Genomic DNA, 26,192 nt, shown 5'->3' on the forward strand with positions numbered 1-26,192 from the left:
ACTGTGGACAGAAAATTGTTTGCTAACATTAGAGATGAATGATTTAGAAGATTTTGCTTAAGTTTGATCACTAGACTAATGTATAGAGCAAAGCAGCACTGTACTACATTTCCACTAATCAGCAAACCCTGCAGCAAACGCTGCACCAAGAGAGGGTACTTGGGAACAGATAGGGTATGCAGAAGAGCTGCTCTCTGAGTCCTATATTATAACAGGATATGAGGAACTTGGAGTGAATGCTAGTTATTCAGCATTACTGTTGGTAACACAGCAGTTCAGCACTGCATCCCCTACAGTTAGATTGTACATGCACTTACTTACATATTTTTTTCTTCTCTACTTTCTCTTGAGGAATGACCCATTCCTAGTCTAATTTTCTGTAATATATTAGCTGTACATTCCAGCTCACTCAACCGGAGCTGAACATCCATGAGTAAATTATTGTTTTTTCATTACTGCTGTGCTATTCTTGCCAGCCTTTTTGTACCCACTCCAACTCACTTTCACTATGCTTGGGCTTACTCTGCTTCCCTACCCTACCTCCAATCTCACCCACCCCCACTTCATCTAGATTTATACTTTTGTAACCCCACCCACATTACAACAGCCACTCACAAGCCAGACTTCAATTTCTTACATCTGACAACTAAAACAACTATACCCACCCCTACTCTTCACTTATTGTTACTTCATTCAAAAGGTAACCACCCCCTGCAAATTCACAACCCTTATACCCACACACAAAACAATACTCATATAATTCATCAGTCACCAACTCCAGTACATCCATTACATTCTGCACTCTAAAATATCAAAGTATCCTTGTAATATACTTCAGCTTAATAAGAAGCACTTAGACCCAAAAGCCCTATACATCACAACTACCTCACCACTACTACTCTTCTACTCACTCACCTCTTATTATACTGTATTATAACACACTGGTCCCCCTCCTTGGCAGACCTCTTTATTATCCCACCTAAATAGACCAGAACACTGTACAATAGCTCTGACCCTTTTCTATACTAGTCACATACACTACCATGCAAACAAATTCCACCCTCTAGCAACCACATCCCAAGCCTGTCCAAAACATGCCAAACTACAAAACCAGCTTGCCAAACTCATTTTACACCTTATTAGGCAATTAAACAACTCCAGACACACACCCTAATCCTGGTCCCATTCCGCAACATAATATAGTAAGAAGCTTTATCACACTCAACCCTAGACTATTACACCAGAGAAACAATTCTTCCCTTCTCCTCCTTAATACAATTGTAAGAAGTATTGTAAAGTTCATGAATTGCATGCAGTACTCTCCCTCTATTCTCTTGATATTGCAATGCTAACACAGACATGGCTAAAGCCCGACAATAACAACAACAAAATCATAGCTCCCAGTTACAGTATTCTACATAAAGACAGGAAAACCAGAACAGGAGGGGGAGTAGCAAACTTATTCAAAGATTGCCTAATACTTGACTATTTAGAATTAAGCATCGCTGACTTTGAAAATGCATAACTAATCTTTGCCAAATTAAAAATTAACCCCAAAACACATTAACATCATAGGTGGTTATACCCTACCAATAAACAATATTCCCATACTAGAAAATATACTACACTGAATTTCCAATCCTCTCCCTCAGGAAACAATCCTGATGGTGGACTTCAACATAGACTGGCTCATTTCAAAACCCAACATCCCATATTAACCTCCACGGATTCGCCCAACTCATCACATCTCCTACAAGGATTGACAAATCTTCCAAATAGTCTATCCTTGACTGGAGTCTGGTTAACAACCCCACCCTATCAGGTTGTTTCCCTGACAATGTGAGTGACCATCAGCCAATCTTCTTGTTAAGATCCTGCACTCACCAAACCAACCAATCCACCTACCACTTAATCAGAAATAAAAAAAAAACTTCAACCCAAACAGTTTAATCTCCATTCTAAAAAGCTGTAACTGGAAACCAATCAGACTAATACCCCTAGAAGATGCTGTTAACTCCTTCAACACCACTTTCTTAGATATATTAAACTGCCATGCACCTCGTATAAATATTAGAGTAAAAGTTAACTATGCACCCTGGCTAAGTAAAGAATACAGATCCCTACTCAAGGCTAGAGATAAAGCCTGGAATCAATTTCACAAAAATAAAAGCTAATTTGCAAGACAAACATTCTTAGAACTCCAAAACAAAGCTAAGAAACTAGTAAAATTAAACAATCAGCTACCACCACACTATCTAGGAAAAAACACCACAATAACCCACAAAAGTTCTGAGCTACAGTTAGTAATGTACTTCAACCAGGTAAATCAGCTGCTTCCCCTCCAACATCAACCAACAACTCAGATAATATAGCAACCCATTTCAATAAATACTTTACAGAAACTATCCAAGCCCTTGAAAATCCTCAGAGCATCCCCAACATCTCTGCCCCTTTAACAGTCCAGCATAGCTCCAACTCCCAAAATGGCAAAGACCACTTTATATTACACCCGATCTTTGTTGATACCATAAAAAGCTACTCAAAAAGCTGAAGCCAGCCACCCTAGCTGCAGAAATTTCTACAAACTGAAGTGGAAGGAATAGCAAACCCAGTAGCCATACTCATAAACAGATCAATATCAGAGAGCCTGGTACCTGTCATTTGGAAAATCTCCCACATTATACCTTTGCACAAGGGAGGTAATTCCACCAAGCTTACCAATTATTGTCCAACTGACATTCTCTCACATTTATCTAAAATCTTAGAGAGAGTTGTACATACCCAATTCATGGACTACCTTCACACACACAAACTACCATCAAACACTCAGATGTGTATTTGACTGTTTCCAGTTATGTTTTACAGAACCTACATTTGTCTGTTTCACCTATCTTTTCAATTAACTTTGTCAACCAAAGCATATGTAGTCCATTATTCTAGGCTGCCATAATTTTTTAGTTTTCTTTATGTATCCTCTGATTATTTTCCTTATATTCTTTCTTTGTTTTTTTTTTTGGCACATTCAGTTGCTGTCTGATTATTGTCTACTTATGTTTTCATTTCCATTCAAACTTGAAACCAAAATGCTTGTTCTAAATGAAGCAGGATGTCAACTTAGGTTTCTTCTCCTACTCATGTTTTAAAACTTCCACCATGTTTGAATCTGATGAGGTCAGCAGATATGTATGCAGTCCCATGGCTGCATATCTATGTATATAGTCAATTTTGAGGAGGCCTGTGCTTGTTTCAGAGTGAGGAATGTATGATATTCATATACACTGATTTTTATCATTTGATAAACATTTTTCTTGTTTTCTTGTCCAGGTGATTCCATTCTTTGTGCGGTCCAGTTAATCATCACAAAACTGTAAGTTAGAACATGAAACACAAATTGATTTATAGCTTAGGCAGATGTCAAAGTAGTTTTTCAATATTAGTTTTAGCCTTCAGACGTATTCCTAAATGAGCTTTATTTTTATTTTCTCATGTTTTGTTGCCAACCCTTCATCTATCCCCAAATATTTATACAGTCTCTCCTGCTCAAATCCCTTTACATCCTATTCCTGTCACAGGTTGATATTTTCTTGGTGATGAACCTTTTTTTTTTAAATGTTGCTTTTGCACATTTATCAAGAACAAATGTCATTCTTACATCATCTGAGAAAGTGTTAACCATTTGCTTTCAACTCCTAATGTGATGAACTATACAATTTCAAGTCATGAACAAAAAGTTGATGAGAAGTCTTTAATCAAGGTTGCATATGGGAGCCAGATTGTAACGATAGCCTAATCTGTAGACAGTTTAATAGGTAAAAAGCAATACAGAACAACAGTAGTGACAAGAAACACCTAGGGATATCCACTTTGAAGTTTTGTCCCTCTGATAACAATTTGCTCCTTGTCATGGCTCATCTTCAAAGTAGTTTTCCACTGTTTCATGGTCACTGTTATGTAATTGTTTGATGTATGCTACACATTATACATCTGTAAGCATTATTTTATCCATAAATGTAGGATGTTGTCCAATGCATGCATCATTGTCATAGTTAAGATTCTTCCCCTTTCCTAGGATGGCTTGCAGGTTCATGCTCAAAGCGGAGTACTATTTTTACTGTTGGCTGTTTCTGTCTAAGATGTCATATAAGTAATTCTTATTCTGAACTTAATCTTCATGTAAAGATGTTAATATCTTTATCCAGAATTTAGGTTCTGCAGCTTGTGAAGAGTTTTCTGTTTACAAGCATTTTTAATTTTGTCTTAATACCTCTAGCTGTTACTTCATCCCATTTCATATCCTCTGCACAAAAGCTCCTTCCTGTTTATTTTAATTATTTTATCCTTTCAACTTCTTTGCTATGTTTAACAGGGTTTTCATAAATATTTCTTCAAAATGTTTCTATTGATTGATTTATTTATTTATTGTAAGTCATGCTTTTATTGCTTTCAGATTGTTTCCCTGCTCTCTAGAAAACATTTTTGGGTTATCAATGAATTGCTTATATTTTGTGCGTTTCCTTTATATTTGTCTGAATGCCTTCTACGTTTTCCTGCTTGTGCTGATAATCTTAGTTTATTATTGGCAATAGTGTAAGATACAGCCTGTTGTTTTCTAATACTGTGCATTGCTTTTGCCACGTCTATCTCTGTGAGTATTTTTGATGATCTGTTCCATTTTCTATAGTCTTCTAACAGTAATAATTCTTACCTCAATTGCTTTATATTTTTCTCTAGTTGATGCTTCCATTTGGCATCTTACTTGTTCCATTCCTTCTATTTATTAATCTATATTTTTGTGTTTATACTTTATCAGTTAGTTTATCTACAAAATAAGATATCCTACTTGTCTCTGTTATATCAATAAATTTCTCTTTACTTTCTGTAATTTATTTCTGCCATCTATCTTAATATGGCTATCCATTTCTATTAAATCAAACAGGTCTTCCCTTACATCATTTTCTTCTGGACTGAGAGCATCATCTTTGCTCTCTGTTTCTTGTGAGTATTTTACAATATATACAACATATTCCTGTGACATATCCCTTCAGATGTACCCTACATCTGCTGTTCCTTCATATAGTAACCCATTGATCTGTCACTCTACAGCATTACCTACATCAGAGGTGTTACTGTTTTCTGCTCCTTCTCTTGCAACTTCAACTGAATTTTTGTACCAATGTCCTACAGAAGGCTGCAGAACATCACCATGTAGCAGATCTTCCTCAGTTGCCTCCTACTCTTCCCACTCCTCATAAATCTCTGGGACCCACAACTTCATCATGCTGCAACATTCCTGGGTTGGATTCCCACCATTAAGTTCTTCACTTCACAGATAATTCCTAACTTCAGTTTATATTTAACGTATACCTTACTAATCCTTTTTTCAACATTGCCCCTTCATTTTCTTATTTTTTGTATTGTGGAATTGTCCATATTCTGGTACCTTTGCCTCTGTTTTCTTTTTTGTACCGATTAGTTTGTCTTTCCCGTTGCATAAATTCTGCATAAATCTTGCAACATATTTATTTTCTTTCCCATGACCAAGTTTCATTTTTATACCTTTCAAAAATTTCTGAGCTTTGTTCTTTATATTTTTCCACTTCCTGTGTCATTTATTTTCCAGGCTTCCCAAAGTTTCTTAGACTATGAAATGTATTTCACGTATAAGTTATATTAATGAATACCGATTCTTAATTGTAGCCTTTGACATTTTTTTTTCATGTGCAAATATTTTTCTTTCCAGTGATTGGTCTTTTAGTCTTTCTGCATATCCTTGGTCTAGAAATTCAGGACGCTTGAGTTATAATAACAATACATCATTTCTTCCTTATCCTCAACAGTAGACTTTGTCATCCCTATGCCTCTTTTTTGGCCTGTCTGTTTTTGTATTTTTTTGGATTACTTCCTTATGCCACAGGGGGACATCCTCCTCCTGAACCTGGCCTAACCCTGGGGTAGGATGTTTCCAGGCCTGGAATCAGTGTGCACACCAGGAGTGGACATTTTGTACTATGGAACCTGTGCACCCAGTCTCTTTATTTCAAATTTTCAACCTACATGTCCACTGTATATGAAACACAGTCTATATTACAGTGTTATCTTGGTGAGACTTTGTAAAATCAGGTCTACCATGTGAAGGTAATCAGTAAGACTTAATTCATCCCTAAGTTCTAGTAACACAGTGATACTACTCTCCTGTTCTTGCTGATTTCATATCTGCCCACAAACTGGTAAACTTCAAACACCAACAAATTAGCAAATTCTGCTACAGGACACACACAAACAGTAAGATGTCACAGACGTTTTTATTATGCATTTGTGAGACAGAGGTTACAGCCTACACTACCGATCATATATAAAAGAGGACCTAATTTCAAAATGCTCTAAAGAAGAATGGGGTGAACCTTGGCAAGGCATGTATAGATGTGGCATGTGCAATTACTGTAAATATATGGTAATGAGTAGGAACTTCATGGTTAAAGACAAAAAATATACTATTAAGTATAGATTGAATTGCCATTAAAATCAATAGTATATTTAGCCCAGTGCCAACATTGTCCAGCCTTCTACATAGGAAAGATAGACAGAAAATGTAAAGAGCATGATTATAAACACATCTATAGTATAAACAGAAGAAAACAGGAAAATGCTTTAGCAAGGCATATTATAGATAATTCAGACCATAATTTTAGCTTTAGGTGTATAGATCAAATTAAAAGTGGTATTGTTTCAGGAGATACATATCTACACTTCTTAACTTTACACTAACACGTTCAACATTAAAATGACTAATTTCTAATGTACGGTAAGTTGTAGCTGTATTTGTTACTGCATTATGCTTGCATGTGACAGTCTCATTAAATTGCATGTATTTACCAAGATCAACTCCCAGAGTGAAATGTATCATTTACTAGGAAACCATTGTTGTATAAGGAGCACTAGTCATGGTCAGTCCCTTGACCAAAAAGATGACTATCGTGTCCTATTCCTGTCTTATAATATGACCAAATACTATTACACAACAACTGTGATAAAATATTAAATACTGCAAAATGTTTGCTTAACTCCAATATGTAAACAACAGATTTCCTCAGTGAACAGGTGAAATGTGTGTGTGTGTGTGTGTGTGTGTGTGTGTGTGTGTGTGTGTGTGTGTGTGTGTGTGTGTGTGTGTGTGTGTGTGTGTGTGTGTGTGTGTGTGTGTGTGTGTGTGTGCGTGCGCATACGTGCATGTCTGTGTGTGTGTGTGCAAGTTTGTGGTTCTCAGGATGCAGGAGTGATTAGAATACTGTACTAATAAACTGTTAAAATAACAGATGTTCACATTCCTCAAGACACTGAATTTAGAGTAAGCATATTCATAGCATCTTTGCTAGCATTACAGCAATATATTCTGAAGATATAGTGCAAAAATGAGAAGGAAGAAAGAAAGAAAACTTGGAAGTGAATTCCTACCACAGTTAATTTCATCTGATCCATCTGCACAGTCTGGGTCCATGTCACAAACCCATAATTTAGAAATGCAGTGCTTTGTACTGTGGCATTGGAACTGGTCTTGTGAGCAGGTGTTCTCAGCTAGAAATAAAAATGATGGATGAATTAGAAATTAAATCATTTTTGTAGTATACAGTATAAGTATATTCAGTCAAATAATTAGAGTATATTCTGTGCATTGTGGTATGAGAAAGGCATTTCAGAATTATGGAAATCATTATGATATACAACAAAGAATGCTCTTAAATAAACTTTGTTATCTTAGACATTTATTTAGATGATTTGCTTTCTGCTTGATTTACACAATGATGCATTAAGCATAAACAGTATGGAGGACATGTGTTGTATGTGATTTATTAGGTCAATACAAGACAAATCATTGCTACTAACCTCCAAAGATTCAACAGCAGAAAAGTACTCTAACAAGAAAACAGAAGTGCACAGCTTTGCAACTCCAAGGCAACTTACTTGATGAAAAAATCCATGTTTTAAGTGAAGACAGTTGATATTTTTGTATGTGAGACAGTGTGAAGTAAATGTGAGAAGTCATGTAGGCACCTGAAAAATAATGACTGTCTTCAAGATCAGATGGTGACTTCAGGCTAGTCTCACACTGTTAAATTTAAGCTTTTCTTTATAACCGACTTTAAGTGTTTCCTTTTTGTAGGGTATAATTCTTGGCTTTATTTCAAGAATTACAAACTATTTTAAAATCTTTTGCAGCTATGATACAAGGATGCACATTTGTAGATTCTAGTGTTGGCCATCTGTGCAGCATCAATAAGAAGGAGTATGGTATAGCAACACCAATAACTACAACAAAAGTATAATGTACGTTTAATTTTACAGCTAAGGTCATACCTTTCAGCTGTCCAGACTTTTGTAGAATGTCCAGATTTTTTGTCTCATAATTTGTGGTTTTCTGGCAAATCACTGAAGGTTGAAATTATTAGATAATGACATACATTTAAGTTTCAGACTTTGTATCCTTCAGAAAATACACGCTAGCACAAATCCTGTTATCCTAGCAAATTTCTAAGTTTAAAAGACCAATATTTAAAATCTGTCCCTATTTTTGGCCTTTTGTCCCCCATTCTTCTCTTAAGAGGTTAAGAGATACGAGTGCAGTGCATATAATATGCCAAGCTGTATACTACTTTAGTGTACGGCCCTGACTAGTGCAGCATATGAACCATGGAATGCACACTAGCTACAACATGCATTCACTTAAATTGCGTGGGCCGAATTAATGCAAGAAAATGACAACGCATGAAAAGATTAAGCTTTCTGAATATTCCTATTTCAGTGTGATGTGTTCAGTAGCATTTGATGCGAAGTGAAGCAATAGGAGGGAAGAAGAAAAAAAAGGTGGTAGACATTGCAGGCAAACTGAAAACAGCATCAGAGATAGACATTGCAGGCAAACTGAAAAAAATAGCAGAGAAATCAGCCAGGACTGTGCAAAGAGAGGGCAACAGTTAAGACATTTTGAATTAAAGTAAGTAACTAGCAATTTGAATTTTTTGGCTATTGGACTCAACTCTTATATTTTCTTGTTTAAAATTATTTGCTATTACATTTTTTTTAAATAATGTCTGATATTTTAATAGCAAAACTGTAGTATATATCCATGTTTATATATTTGTCTGTGTATACAGAGTGGATATAAAAAGTTTACACACCCCTGTTAAAATGCCAGGGTTTTGTTATATAAAAAATTAGACCACAATAAATCATTTCAAAACTTTTCCCACCTTTAATGTGACCTATAACCTGTACAATTCAATTGAAAAACAAACAAATCTGTAAGGGGAAAAAATAAAAAAACATACAATATGCTGGTTGCATAAGTGTGCATACCCTTAAACGAATACTTTGTTTTGTGTGCACACCCTTAAACTAATACTTTGTTGAAGCACTTTTGATTTAATTACATCATTCAGTCTTCTTGAATACACACCTGCCATCAATTAAAGAGACTCTGATTAACCCCAAATAAAGTTCAGCTGTCCTAGTGGGATTTTCCTGACATTTACTCAGTTGCCTGCTACAGCAAAAGCCATGGTTTACCGAGCACTTACAAAGTATCAAAAGGATCTCATTGTTGAAAGGTATGAGTCAGGAGAAGGATACAAAGACATTTCCACAGCATTGGACATACCATGGAGCACAGTGAAGACAGTCATCACAAAGTGGAGCAAATATGGGACAAGAGTCATGTTGCAAAGAACTGGACGTCCCTCCAAAACTGATTAAAAGACAAGACTAAAACTGGTTAGGGAGGCTGCCAAGAGACCTACAGTAACACTGAAGGAGTTGCAGGAATTTCTGGTAAGTACTGGTTGTGTACTACATGTGACAACAATCTCCCATATTCTCCATATGTCTGGATTAAGGGGTAGGGTTGCAAGACGGAAGCCTTTTCTTACACAGAAAAAGATCCAGGTCCAGGTAAAACAGTACATCGAGTCTCCCAAACGCATGTGGGAAAATGTGCTATGGTCTGATGAGACAAAGGTTGAACTTTTTGGCCACAATTCCAAAGGTACGTCTGGTGTAAAAACGACACTTCGCATCACCAAAAGAACACCATCCCCACAGTGAAGCATGGTGGTGGCAGTATCATGCTTTGGGGTTACTTTTCTTCATCTAGAACTGGTGCTTTAGTCATGGTGGAAGGAATTATGAACAGTTCCAAATACTAGTCACTTTTGGCCCAAAACCTTCAGGTGTCTGCTAGAAAGCTGAAGATGAAGAGGAATTTCACCTTTCAACACGACAATTACCCCCAAGCATACATCCTAATCAACAAAAGAATGTCTTCACCAGAAGAAATTTAAAGTATTGGAATGGCCCAGCCAGAGCCCAAACCTAAATCCAATAGAAAATGTGCGATCTTACCTGAAGAGGGCTGTGCACAAGAGATGCCTCACAATCTGACAGATTTGGAGGGCTTTTGCAAAGAAGAGTGAGCAAATATTGCCAAATCAAGATGTTCCATGCTGATAGAATCCTACCCAAGAAGACTGAATGTTGTAATTAAATCAAAAGGTGCTTCAAAAAAGTATTAGTTTAAGGGGTGTGCACACTTATGCAACCAGCATGTTTTATTTTTCCACTAATAGATTTGTTTGTTTTTCAATTGAATTGTACAGATTATAGATCACATTAAAGGTGGGAAAAGTTTTGAAACGATTTATTGTGATCTCATTTTTATATCACAAAAACCTGGCATTTTAACAGGGTTGTGTAAACCTTTTATATCCACTGTATGTGGGTGTAGTTGTAGTATCTGAGTATATTTGAGTGTGTGTATGTGTGTGTGTGTGTGTGTGTGTGTGTGTGTGTGTGTGTGTGTGTGTGTGTGTGTGTGTGTGTGTGTGTGTGTGTGTGTGTGTGTGTGTATGTGTGCATATGCAAGTGATTGTACAGACATGCTGATAAATACTTGTGTCTAAATAGGTGGATTGGTTTGCGTGTAGATATACTGACAGATAGGCAAAGATATACAAGTACATGCAGATATTTATACATATGCATATACAGTGCATGTGCTTAAGTGTGTGCGTGTATGTGTATGCATGTATAGGCAAACACGCATGCAGATATATATATATATATATATATATATATATATATATATATATATATTTATGCAAGTATATACATTTTTAAATAGGGTCTATATGTGAACAGCGAAGAGGCATTTAATCGAATGCCTCTTCGATGACACATAAACAGCGACCGCACTAAAGCGCGAATGCTCAGAACACCGACTTTTTTCCCTGGGAAAGAAATTGGTAGCATAAACACACAAACACATACACATCAAACATAACAATGTGGGGAGCTGTGCCCCCCACACCCCCTAACTAAATATACCAACTCCGAGGTAGCACTACAGTGGGGAAAGGGGCAAATACACGAGGAAGGCCAAGCAATTTCTTTCCCAGGGAAAGAGATCACTGTGTTGAGCATTTGCGCTTAAGTGCATTCTCTGTTTATGTGTCGACGAAGAGGCGTTCGATTAAATGCCTCTTCTCTGTTCTGATATAGACCCTTTTAAATATTAAATATATATATATATATATATATATATATATATATATATATATATGAATATATATATATATATATATATATATATATATATATACACACACACATGGGAGAACTGAACTTTATTGTTACTATAGCTGGTCAACATTTGTTCAGTCGACAAAATATAGTTGACTAAGTAGATGAGCAACAGGTGTATGAGATCCCACAGTATTCCTGGTAGGGAAATATGCCCTTTCCCCAATATTGTGTGATCTTAGAGTTAACATTTATAATTAACAAGGGGCATGGGGAGTACAGCTCCTCCCAACATGAAGATAGCAAGTGGTGTCCTTCCTTGCAAAAACATTGTTTTTTTGTTTCATTTTAAAGCTTTATTATTGGATGAGCCTTGGCTATTACTCAGCACATGCATAGTATGCCCATCAGTGTTTGCAGTGTTGATGATTTCTGGTGGACACTACAAAAGTCTACATTCAGTCATTTAACTACAATAAGCAGACCCATTTATATCTATACTTATATCTAGATATCTATGTAGATATATATATATATATATATATATATATATATATGCATAGCTAGATATATATATATATATATTTTATTTAATACATACACATATTATATATGCACATACACACATAAACAGATAGAGATACACTGAATTGCATAAAGCAACTGTACGAATGCAAACATTTCAGAATTCAGTATATCACAAAACTCAAAACATATACACCTAAAACAATCGCAAAAAGAAGTATACGATTTTCCTTTTGTGACTGGATCACCAAATCTCCACCACTCACTCAGTAAAAATGTGTCAGAATAGTGCTAGTGTTGTTGAAAGGGGTTTTATGCCAAAGTGTAGGGTTAGGGTTAGGGGCAGGGACTGGGTTGGGGTTAGAAGGCATTAGTACAGAGGGGCAGGGATTTCAAAAACCCTTCCTGTAACAATACCATTAATCTAGACAGCTCTGATACACACAAACTCACCAACACCCATACACACTACACTACAACTATGCACTCAATTAGCCCTACCCTAACTGTAACTTTCACCCTAATTGCGGCATTTTCATAATATCAGAAAGTTTTGTAACTGTTTCTCAAACTCACACTTACTTTACATGTATACAATCAATACTTCATTCCTGCAAAAAGTTCCACTTTCAGTGAATGAAACAGTCACACTTCAGAGCCTTTCACTGCATTGATGTGCAGCCAGTTCTACTTACTAACTGACAACCCGCTGTTCATCTTAAGATTTTACACCCTCTGCCAGAATCTTGCTTTCACATTCACTACAAATTCATTTCATATTCAGTATGTACTGGGGTGCCTTCTGTGTGGAGTCTGCATGTCCTCCCTGTGGTCATCTCGGTTTCCTCCACGTGCTCCGGTTTCCTCCCACATCCCAAAGACATGCTGTAGGTGGATTGGATATTCTAATTTGGCCCTAGGCATGAGTGCATGTATGTATGTACCTTGGGCGCCAGGCTGGAAACTCAACTCCATAACTCTCCACTGGCAGACATGAGCAGACAGGTGATCCACTGTGGCAACCACTAACTGGGAAAAGCCGAAAGAAGAAGAAGATATATATATATATATATATATATATATATATATATATATATATATACATACCATAGGAAAATAAATCAATTACAGACCAGTTCTCAAAGCCATAGCGCATATTTATTGACAAGAAAGGTAACAGAAATAGAAAAAAGAAATGCTGTTTACACATGAAGTTCAGTCTGCAATAGTCATTCAGTTGCTGTTTTAAAACAAAGCCCACTGGACAAACTGTCCTTTTCAGTGGCAACCTGGGAACATTGTTTGGTTAAATGACTTGTTCCACACTGTAGGTAAAATAAAGTAAAAGGAATCAATCTCTGTTTCCTGAGCACAGGAAGCAGCTTATAAAAAGTTCAGAGTTTTAGTCCTCTCTGCTAACTGCTGGGCATTTACTAGGTTAATTTTTGCTATTACATTATTATACTATATAGTGCACTGTATATGAGGCAGGATTTAATCAGCAAGCTACTTCTGCAGATCTTGTCTTCCAGGTTTTTCTGGTCTACAACTGCAATGCCTTACACAAAAAGGTATGTCCATATCCACATATATTCACAGTTTATGCCATCTGCCAGTATATCTGCCACTGGGAATAAGCAGGCATTTTAGTGCTGTCACATTTACAGGTTCTTCTGGTAGAAGGTCCAGAAAAATAGGACACAGCCTACCTGATGTCAGCATCTCAAGTATGCCTGAAAATGATGGAAAGTACACATGGTGCAATCTGATCACACAGAGGCACTGTTAACAACACCAGTAAAGAAGAGATCACACACACATATAAATAATGAGTAGCTTGTGCAGGAACAAGACTACAGACTGACCAGTATTTGGCAAATGTTCGGTAACTGTGAGCTTCAGATAACATGTGTGAGATTCACTGCCTCTGATGTGCATTTGCACCCTGTCATCTTCCAAATGGGTCTGTAGTTCCACCATGATTCCCAGTCTGTTCCTGCTACCCACATCATAGTGAAGATAATAAGTGTGGTGTGTGACGTCCATGACAGTGTGCAACATCTTCACAACGTATATGCTGCTGTCTAGTACTGGGACAGTGATATGGGGGATAGGGACAGGGAGTACATGGTCATGTTCAAGTCACTGTTGCCTAAAACTGTATCCACTGGAATGTCTTTGAGTTAAGCGGCAACTGGTCTGTCTGTACAGGTACTGCTGTCCATAGCCATAGCAAGGTCTAGAAACAAAGTGGCTGGTCACAAGCTGGATTTTGTCAGAAGAAACAGTCTGTTGTTGAGACACTGCCATTGCTATCTGTGGTCACAAAGGCTGCCACACTTGGTCATTCAGATCTCATGTACTTGGCTACTAGCACTTCTCAGGCTTCACCCTTCGAACATCACATCAGGTTGCACACTCTGTCTTCTGTAATTCTACACCATCGGTATCTCATGTAGGCAGATGGAGTACCATGCCTATTCTTGGCCACAGTCTAGACTTGGGACACCTTACATCCAATGGTAACAAACATGGTAAATCCTGTCTAGGCGCACATGCACGATCCTTTAGTTATATGCCATGCATGTCATGGACTATATCATTGTATTGAATAATAATGGTTATAAGATTTTTATGGAAAAGAAACAGTAAATCATTTGAAACTAAAATAGAAAATATTATGGAAGACAGTATATACAGCATAAAGGGGAAGGGCTGTCTAGAATTATTAATGATAGAAAAATTGCAGATGATGGTATGAATTGAAAAGAAGTGAAAATCATGATTGAAGATCTTAATAAGGAACTTGATACAACTGGACATGAAATCTTATGGGTAATAATGAAAAATATAGTATAAGTGAAAAAGTCAGGAAATTATGTATGTAAATGTACTTAATAATAAAGTAAAATTCTTGTAAATGTCTGGTTAAGCCATGAGATGCATATAAAAAGTGATGTAAGACAGGGATGCACAATGAGTTGTATACTCTTTGCATTACTTACGAATGTGATAATATATGAAATAAATTATAAAATGATGGAAGCAGTGTATAGAACTCCTGAAGAGGTAAGAATTCCAGTTATGTTAACATATGTGGATGGCATTATAATAACTGCAAAAAATGGATGAAATGAGTAATACCACAAGTGGAATTCGACATTTGTTTGTATATTTTTGAGTCAAAACAATTACTCTACAACTATTTTTTGAAATAAGTAATACATTGCAAAAATAAGTGTTTAAAGTTGATAGGGAAGGCTTTAAATAAAAAGAAAAGTAAAAGTGTAGGTGATGTAGAAAAATAGAAGGTATATATTTTACAGTGAAGTAAAAAATATATGAAGAGGATCACCAAAGGAACACTGCAGCACTAAATACAGAACATTTATTGAAAAAAGTTAAGTGCTTTCGTCAAAATCACAAGACTTCATCAGAACAAGAACAAACAGAAAATGCTATATTTAAATACCCTAACCCTTACAGCCATTGGTTGACAAAGCAAACATCATTGTTGCTCAAGACTGCTGTGTTGGTTGGTAGCATTCATATTCTGTCCATCAAAGATAATTCCGTTCCTGAGCCATTGCTCAACCGAAAATGATGGCATGTTGTCATTACGTGCATCTAGCGTGTTGCTAGATGCTAGTCCACTCCCATTAACATTACTGCTGCCTGCCAGACCTTGTTCATAAGAGGGATTGTTAGAATTAGTGCTCCTTTGTGCTGGAGTAATTATTGAGATGTCAGGACTCAATATACCAGTATTATTGAGCCCCTGACTACGATGATCCGCTAATTGACCCAGACGTGACTCTACCTTAGTGGAAAGCCCAGCAACAGTAGATGCAAGTGTTGCCACCATTTGTGCAGTAATGTTCAAGTCCATGCTGCCAGTGCTACCGGGTTGCTCCCCTCCATCCATAACTAAAACAGACTTAGAAACAATGAACACCAAAACCAAGTAAAAAATATATAAGAGGGGATCACCAAAGACATTGCAGCACAAAAAAAGAAAAAAAATTGAAAAAAAAGTTCTTCTTTTGTCAAAATCACAAGACTTCATCAGAACAAGAACAAACAGAAAATTCCATATTTAGATACCCTAACCCTTACAGCCATTGGTTAACAAAGCAAACATCCTTTCTTGTAAAATAATTAAGCGGTTTAAAAAGACAGTAATGCATAATCACAGTAACTGCCCACTACAACACACCAATTGCCACCTACCAACCACATAGACATTAATGTACCATGTATTGAAGAATGATTTAAAACACAGATCTTGAATAAAATCACATAAAAAAGCTGATTTTAGTTTTAATACAGAACTAATTGATAACTTGTCATTGAGCCCAGGTGGTTGACATGCATTTAATTTAATCTGCCACTTGAGCTCTAAATATTCAAGGAAGTTATCATCGGGCCCCCCTTCATGGACCCAGGTCTACTTGTTCAAGTACAAAACATTTAAAATAATGTGTCGGATGTACCTTTATATGCTTAAATAAAGCATTAGTTTCTTTGTTTTTTTTAGTATATCATAGTTGTGTTTATATATTCTTTGTCTGAGGGCTGTGATTGTCTTCCCCACATAGTACCCCCTCACATACCATACAGGTTGCAATATATACCACTCCCTTGGTGTAACAGTAACACTTCTTAATAGTAGTAATTTTACCATAGTTCCTGACTCTAATGGAATCAGTGTCCAATATATAGGGGCATTGACCACACCTCCCACATTTAAAAATTCTACCAAGGCCTGCCTTTAACTTTCTCCTCTACACCAGGCCTTTCAAGGAGGTGCCCTTTTTGTAAACCATAAGAGGGTTTTCCCCCAACCTTTTGTTGATCTTTTCATCCAAACAAAAACTAGTCCAAAAGTCATAAATGATGCTTCTAATGTTAAAAAAAAAAAACCTGGTGAAGGGCAGGACACATGCCCTAGTAAAACTGTCAGTTTTTACCAAACCAGAGGTTCTATTCAAACCTTCAGGCTTCTCCAAGAGTGTAGAATAAATACCCCAGCTCTTTTTGATTTGACTTTTCAGCTATGTCATTGACAAGGTTAAAGGGGTAACCTCTTTTCTGCAACATACCCATTAGGACATCACATTCTTTAATAAAATCGTCGTGGTCAGACATCATTCTGGCCAATCTCACATATTGACCCTTGACAAGGGATTTTTTTCTGATGCAGAGGGTGGCAACTCTCAAAATGCAACAAAGAGTTATAATAGGCAGGTTTTCTATAAAGGTGCGAAGTAAACCTACCCTTAAAGTGATCTTTCTTAATAGTAACATCCAGGTAATTCAAGGTGTCAAGGTCCTTGGTCATGGTAAATTTCAAAAAGTTGTTGGTGGTGTTGATGTAAACGAAGAACCTATTCAGGTCATCTTCGCTCCCATGCCAAAATAAGACCATATCATCCAGGTACCATCCATATAGTACCCACATGTCCTTGAATTCTGAGTTCACTATGTAGAGGTCTTCCCACTGTGCTGATACAATGTTAGCAAATGACGGTGAGCAACATGCACCCATTGCCACCCCTTGCACCTGCTTGAATAAATGCCCCTCAAAAGTGATAAAATTGTTGTCCAGAACCGTTTCCATACAGGACCTGATAGTAAGGATAGTGTCATGGTTCAATGTACTGTTTAAGCATAAATAGTCATAGAACCATTCTAGTCCAACATCATGGGGTATTACTAAGAAGAGGTCACAGATGTCAATGGTGACCAAGATCAAGTCTTCATGGTAAATACTGTTCTTAACTTTAGACAGAAAGTTCCAGGAGTCCTTGATCACCAGGTCTCTGTTATTGAGGGTGCGCTTAACAGTGTTGTCAATATATTTAGCCAAACTGAAGGTTTTAGAAGCTTTTGCATCGGCAATCGGTCATAAGGGGTGGGGTCAGAGATACTCTTATGTATTTTAGGGATTCCAAAAATGGTAGGAACCCTAGGATGCTTAGTTTCCAAGAATCTAGAAGTTTCTTCAGTAATTTGCTCATTGAGTAAAAGTTGTTCAATGTCTAAATCTATACGCCTGTAGGATATATTCAACTCGTTTTTGGAAACCTCTGTGTATGTGTCACTATACAATAAGTCAGTCATTTTACTATTGTAATCACGCACATCCATGATAACAATACCTCCCCCCTTATCTGGTTTCATAATCCTTATTTCATCATTCTCCAAAATATTACGGAGCAATGTAGTTTCTTGCCTAGTTAAATTATTGGCCCCATTATTGTCAAGAAGGTTTTTGTTATTATTTTTGGCAACCACTTTTCTGAATTCATTTTCACAAAGGGTCTCATACATTTGTACTGTTGGGTGCATAGGGGAAATGAAAGTACTTGATCTATTTAATCGGCCTAGATTTCCCTGCAACATGCATTGTCCAGCCCCCTCTTGAGAAAAAAATAATTCCAAATTCAACTTCCTAGTGAAAAATTTAAACTCCAAAATAGTATTGACAATGTCACTACCAGTTGTTGGCACAAAGTTGAGCCCTTTTGAGAACAATTCTGCCTAATCAGTACTCACAGTTGTCCTACTATAATTGTAAATGCTGAAATCATGCTCAAGATTCTTCACAATTGTACATTCATACATCCCATCCCTTTTATTGGTATCATTCATCACCTCCAGTACTGTTGTTGTTGTCTCCCCCTCCTCCATTGATTCTGATAATTCACTTGTCCATACCCTCCGTTCCCTTGTCTCCCCCCCTCTGATTCCTCAATCACTTGGATCTCCTCAGAGGCGGTGGTTCTAAAGGGGCATTGTCATCCACTGAATCTACCACATCATCATCTTCATTAATTACATTAACCTCTTCACATCTTTCAGCCCCCCTAACTTGTTGGCCCAGGGGTGGGTCAGGGTATGCCCTCCCCTCATCATGATCAGTTTTATCCCTGAACAGTTTTCTTTCTTTCCTTTTTTGCAATTGCACCAAGTCATTATCAACACTTTTAAATAAATTGTTAAATTCAACCAACCTATGTTCAAATAATAAATCACGCTTAATTTCAGTATCAAGTTTGTTAATGTCCTTTAAAATAGCAGCCATTTTCTTATTGTTATCAGTAATAAAAATGTTTAACAACTCACAACTTTGCTTATTGAAAAAGTTCTTTAAATCCCGGTGTAACTGGGAGTCCTTAATAAGCCCAGTCTGATATTTCCATGTCCGAAGGCCCTTGGGAATCTGCTCTCCCCTTACACACTCGTGCAGATATTCATTCTCCAATTGCAAATGTTTGTACCTGAATAAGGCTTCCTTAAACCCCCAAAATTGTTGCTCGAGACTGCTGTGTTGGTTGGTAGCATTCATATTCTGCCCATCAAAGATAATTGAATTCCTGAGCCATTGCTCAACTGAAAATGATGGCATGTTGTCATTACGTGCATCTAGAGTGTTGCTAGATGCTAGTCCATTCCCATTTACATTACTGCTGCCTGCCAGACCTCGTTCATAAGAGTGATTGTTAGAATTAGTGCTCCTTTGTGCTGGAGTAATTATTGAGATGTCAGGACTCAATATACCAGCATTATTGAGCCCCTGACTACGATGATCTGCTAACTGACCCAGACGTGACTCTACCTTAGCGGAATGCCCAGCAACAGTAGATGCAAGTGTTGCCACCGTTTGTGCAATAATGTTCAAGTCCATGCTGCCAGTGCTACTGGGTTGCTCCCCTCCATCCATGACTAAAACAGACTTAGAAACAACGAACACCAAAACCAAGTAAAAAAATATATGAAGAGGATCACCAAAGGAACATTGCAGCACTAAATCCAGAAAATAGTCCTAGATCCATATATATATATATATATATATATATATATATATATATATATAAAAATATTCCCATATATATATATATATATATATATATATATATATGCCCATATATATATATATATCTATATATATATATATATATATCTATATATATATATATATATATATATATATATATATACACACACACACACACACACACACACACACACACACACACACACACACACACACACACACACATGCGCGCGTGCACGTGTGTGTGTATATGTATGTATATGAGTGCCTAAACCATTACCATTGAGACCATATTACAGAGAAGAACAAAAGAAATGTATTGTGCTCTACACTCTTACTGGAAAATTAAACACATTACAATAGTCAGCATATAGAAGTATGAAGTCCCCTATGCATAGTCCAACAAAATAATACACAGCCACATCAGAACAGGTGCTTTTAACAGTATGCACAAAACGCAATAACCTATTGAAGCCAATCTGGAATACCTGGGATCTTCCACATTAAATAAATACAGAAAATTAGTAAAACATCTTTTACAAACAGCAAATGTATTTATTAAATGCAGTACTGTGCAGAGAAGAGATGATAAGGGTACAAATTGCAGTATCGTCGGTGAATGTCTGCTTCCTACAAATGAAAATATCCAGACAGATGGTGACACAGGATATCATTCCAGTGACTACAGTGTTAACTGGAGTGGTGGATGCTGATCACAATGAACAGCAAAGCTGGCAAGTGACACCGCACTTCCACCTTCTTAAAAAGACCTGCATAGTGTTCCAGCAACCATTCCCTGAACTGGGTGGGCAGAATATAGAGCACAATCTTGCCATATTTTCACACCAATTAAGAGCATTCATTGGGTATTAGCTTTGGCAGTCATCTTCAATAATGTGAAGCAAAAAAAAGTGTCAGAGTACCTCAGTGCCTCATAGATATGGAACATGTGTGCATGGACAGCTTGCATGAATAGTTGAGCATGCTTGGCATGTAGATGACATGCAACTGGATTTATGCACACCCCATGTTGCTAATGCATTTCTACACAGTACAGCAATTCACAGCCAAGACTGAAATGTAGCTCCATTAGCAGAAAAAAGGTGCAACCTTGTACTTATTGATATTTATAGATGATCTGCCCTTTTAGACCCCAACATATTAATCAGGGAAGAAAAAGCAGAAGACTTACTTCAATAACGTGAATCACTTTCTCTCAGCACAGATTCAGTTAATACAAAAGTAAAAGTAAAATAGTCAATGCGTGAGCAATCCAAACAATTCACCAATAATCCAAAACAGATTGCTGTGTGCCAAAAGGAATCCACCAAGAATAATTTCGATAAAGTTTATTCGCAGTACTATCACATTAACGCACTTGAATAACAGTATGAAAATCGCGTTTTCGTCTCACCAAGTGGGACTTTATCAGATGACAACAATTAATACATTCCTTATTTAAATACTATAATTAGTGTGCAATTAAGTCTTATAACCAATAAGAATGTGTTTTAAAAATTCAAACGAACAAATCAATTTAATTCTACCTATCTCCATACTGTTACAAAAGTAAAAGTACTCAAGAGGATCATAGAGGTTTACATTAGTGTGGTAAAAGATAGATTACTAGTGTCACATATGCATGTGAATATTTCAATGTTGAATGGTTCCTGTTACTGTATGGTTGCAAGGCTAAGATTACTGTACTTTACTACTCATTCTGCAACAGGCTCATACGATGGTACCATATTACAGTCAAGTAGCTTAGCACACACAGTTCTAGCTGGGAATGGCAGCCCACTGAAACAAATCAGCTGCCCTTCAACACTTAATGTAAAACTTACTTTTCTCTGATCGTATACATGTCTTGGATTTGTGAAAAGCTGCTCTTCATACAACTGCAGTTACTGGTGCCTTGCAATCTCCAGAAGTAGAAATTTCCCTATAAAAAGCTGCCTCAGAACTTTACCTAATTCCTGTGTTACTCATGGGCAACTAGTTTGTATAAAGAGCAGCATTTATGCATTTAGTTATAACTATTTAGTCTCATTGTGTCTCAGCTACCAAGCTCATAAAGTGAAACACTCCACAACCCAATATTCTGGTCATAGGACACTTCATTGTACGGCTCACTGATGTCCCTTTTAGCAGGCTGGATAAGGGGAAGGTTACAGTTAGCTGCCTGTCAGGGACTGGGATTCACCAAGATCATGCAAGCACTCAGGTCACTTACTCCTAATTACCAGTATGACTCAGTCATAGTCCATGTGGGCATGAATAACCTGAGATATCCCTCTGCAGACTATATGAAGAGAGGCATGCTTGAGATCTCAGAATATGTGTCACAGGCAGGTATGAGCCTAGCACTGAGTAGCATTCTCCAGTCTCCAAGGATGATGCCACAATAGCAGCAGAAAATGATTGATTTTAATAATTGGCTTAGCTATTGGTGTCATTACAAAGGGGTCCAATACTTGTCAACCAGGGGGGACATGACTGACAGGCTATGCTGCTTTGTGAGGGATGGTATTTACCTGTCACCTCTAGGTTTTCCGATATAGTACAAACCATTATCTACACCTATAGTGCCTCTTTTAGGCATTGCCAAACAGACAAACCTTTCAAGTTAACAAAAGCAACTCAGGACAAGCTAAAGATATTCCTGCTCAATGCGAGGATCCTCAACAAGAAACTGCACTCCCTGGAAGTTCTCCTCACCTTAGAGAATGCTGTCATCTGTGCAGTTACTGAAATGTGGTTCAGAGCCATGGAAAGTATTCAAGCAGTGCACGGCTATAATGCCTTTCTTACATTTCAAAAACTCAAAGAACATGACTGATCAAAATTCAGAGATGTGTCTGTTGACATAAAGGATGAGTACACATCAAGGCCAGTCAGACAATATGACATGCTTGAGGTATTCCATGTGCAGTTAACCATAGGAAAGTCCATTACCGTATTCTTGCTACTGATACCCCACCATGAACCAAAAAACTCATGTATCATACATAAAGTTACTAGAATCACTCAACATCCAGTGCAATATCATACTCATGGGTAATTTTAACTTCATCTCCATTAATTGGGAGGCATACATGACCAATACTATTCAGGCCCAAAGATTTCTTAACTTTGTAAATTCAAATGCCCTGAAGCAGCTAGTCTGCATGACAGGTACAGATATCCTAGATGTGGTGCACACAAATATGGGAGAGTGCTGCCCCCCCCCCCCCCATGCAATGTCCTCACTGGTAATATTAGATCACAAAGCAGTCTCCCTTGAAATAAAGGTAAAACTAGCCCCCCCCCATCTAACCTCAAGCACTTTAAAAAGTTCTCCAAGATTAATTTCCCCCTGTTAGGGGATGGCATAGCTAGTTTCCAAACACCTCCAAATCCATAAAACACAGAAACCTATGCAGAAGCATACAGAAAAGCCCTGTACAAACATTTAAACACCTGCATAGAAACAGCAGAACCAAACCAAAATAAACCCAGTCAGACTTCAAAACCAACCTACCCTGGTGGATCCCTGGTGTACTAATAGGTTGTACAACAAAAAAAGAAAATCCTGTTGAGAAGTAAGAGGGAATGTGCACAACAGAGCATAAAGGCCCTAATTCATCCAAACAAGCAAATTGATGAACTAGTCAAGTTTCTGAAAGCAGTCTTTGAGGTGAAAATAGCCTCTAAAGCTAAGGATAACCATAAGGCATGTTTCAGTTATGTCTGCAATCTTATCAACACCCAACAATGTGCGGATTTAATTGAAGATGGCATCACCTAAACTCAGCCAGAAGATATAGCAAATCTGTTGGACAACAAATTCAGCTCAACCTCCCCATCACCCACAGTTCTCTCCCAAGAAATACCCTCCACCACTCCACTGCCAATTATCACCAAAGAACAGATTGCCACCACACTATCAAAAGCTAAAAGCACTGCTTCAATGGGGCCTGATGATATACTAGGCTGCCTCTTAGACAGCATTTATCAAGACTTATCATTCCCATTAGAATATCTCTTTAACCGAAGCCTCTGGGCTGGCTTTGTCCCAGCAGAGTACAGGACAGCAGCAGCCATCTCTCTGCATAAAGGGGGGCTGTCTACTGACCTGGGAAATTACAGACCCATACATTTGACTAGTCTCATATGTAAAGCCATGGAAAGAATAATTATGGACCTGATAAATAATGACATAGGAAACCTCCAGACACTGGACCTGACACAATTCAACCCAATTTGGCTTTGTTAAGGGCAGATCATGCCTACTGAATATGTTGTATTTCTTTGAGAAAGTCATTAAGGCCAAGGATGAGGGTAAAACAGATAGTTGCCATCTACCTTGACTTGGCCATGGCACTTGAGACAATTCCCCACTCAGTTATTATGAATAACTCACAAATTTGGGCATAAAATCCTTTGTTATCAGTTGGATAGCCAGTTGGCTCATGGACAGGACACGTAGTTAAAGCGGGGTGAATCCAGATCCAGCAAGATGCCATTTACTAGTAATATCCGACAAGGCTCAGTGCTGGGTCTACCCCTGTTCAGAATGTACTTTTCTGAAATCAAGGCTAATGTGGAAGGCCTCTGAATGACAACGTCTGTGAAAAAACTGCAAGATGGGAATAATCACTGATTCCGGCAATGATGTAGATATCCTTCAGGAAAGTCTAGATCAGACAAATGAATGGTGCCAGAACCATGGCCTAAAACTACATGATAAAAAGTGCATTATCATATGGTCTGAGAAGTCAAATACCCCTGCAAATTACAACATCAATAGCACACCCCTAAGAGTAGACTCATAGGTGAGAGATCAGATGCATAGTAGCCTAAAGTTTGACTGCCATGTTTCCACAGAGGTGAGGAAGTCCTTCCATGTAGCACAAGTTATAAGTAAAGGTATGGTGTCCAGATCCAAGGAAATTATAGTCCAGCTGTACTCAGTCCTCATTAGACAAGTAAATTAGTACAATGTACCATTTAGCATGTATTTGACTAGGCACTTACAGCAGCTGGAGTGACCTCAGAGGTTCCTCACAAAGAAAATGCAGGGTATAAACAACATGTCCTATGTGGATAGACTAAAAACCCTATCCCTTTACTCTGTCTACTACCAACTATTAAGGGCTGACCTATGCATGACCTATAAGACACTCACAAATCCAGCCCTGATGGAGGTGCTACACATAAACAAGTCAAACAACATGAGGATCACCTGATCAAGGGATCTAAACTTAGTCAGCAACTCAAACAAAACATGTTGACGAGACAGATATGTGTCTCAGAGATTTCCCCTTCTTTGGAATAGGCTTTCTATTCACATTAAACAGAGACCTTCCCTGGACCTCTTCATATGCAATTTGGATTGATCGATGGGGAATTGCAAAGTCACACCTGGGGTAGTGCCCATGTCCCTAATGGACAGGGGCAATCTTTAAGAGACTCAAGCTGTAGACACAAATCCATGCCATCCTTCTTCCCCTAAAAGCTGTATACTTGATAAAATTAGGTTTTATTGGCTATGTTTGTAAAGGATTTTAAGCTGTTACTCTAGTAATCTCTTAAGAACCTATGGACCAATAAACTCTGGCAGCTCAAGACTGTGTAACATCTGCAGCTGTGCCCTACTGAACTTATGCACATCTTCACATACAGTCCTAGCCCACTGACACAGGGCAATCACACCCTTCCCATCCAGTCAGTCCTAGGCAGCCTGTGGAACATATGGGGTTCCAGAGTGTAACCATACCAGAGTACCTAGCCATATCCTACTGTGCCAGCCTGCTGCTACTGTGACATTGTTACCTTTGCCCACCCACATATGCTGTTCCAATCTATATTGTGCTGTACCCTAATGTACACATGTCCTCTGAAGCTGGATGGAAGACAGATGTCGAAAAAAAAATTAGGCCTTGAGAGAATTGTCTTGCTACAGGCTCTCAGAACAAAGAAACACTTAGGAAATGGTGCACTCACCAGTATTTCCAAAACTGTATGAGAGACCGTATCCAGACAGTAAGTGTCCCTCCAACTAACTAACAACTTTAAAAACTTTTGCACACTTCACCTTGCTCCACTTTTTTTTGTTTGTGTGTATGCATTTATGTGTATGGAGGGAGGGGACAGTGAAATGTATTATGGCGTGTAAAGCTGCTTTAGTTTCTAACATCTGTTCTTTGGTAGCTGGTATGGGCCACTGTTATGGTCCAACATGAGACTAGAGTTTAACAACCCTACAAGATATTTAACA

At 37.7% G+C, this 26,192-nt stretch overlaps 1 protein-coding gene across 1 annotated transcript in view; it reads right to left on the reverse strand.

Moving 5' to 3' along the window:
* Positions 1-26,192, reverse strand: part of LRP1B (LDL receptor related protein 1B) — a gene marked incomplete at its 5' end in the record, with an annotated part of 5,941,474 nt that overhangs the window by 1,414,495 nt on the left and 4,500,787 nt on the right. The window contains one exon of the mRNA XM_044073672.1: positions 7,453-7,572. Coding sequence (XP_043929607.1) covers positions 7,453-7,572 — 120 coding nt within the window. The remainder of the gene's footprint in view (positions 1-7,452; positions 7,573-26,192) is intronic.

The sequence above is a fragment of the Protopterus annectens genome, chromosome 6.part0 (assembly GCF_019279795.1).
Source record: "Protopterus annectens isolate FY-2018-M chromosome 6.part0, PAN1.0, whole genome shotgun sequence".
Lineage (NCBI taxonomy): Eukaryota > Metazoa > Chordata > Ceratodontiformes > Protopteridae > Protopterus > Protopterus annectens.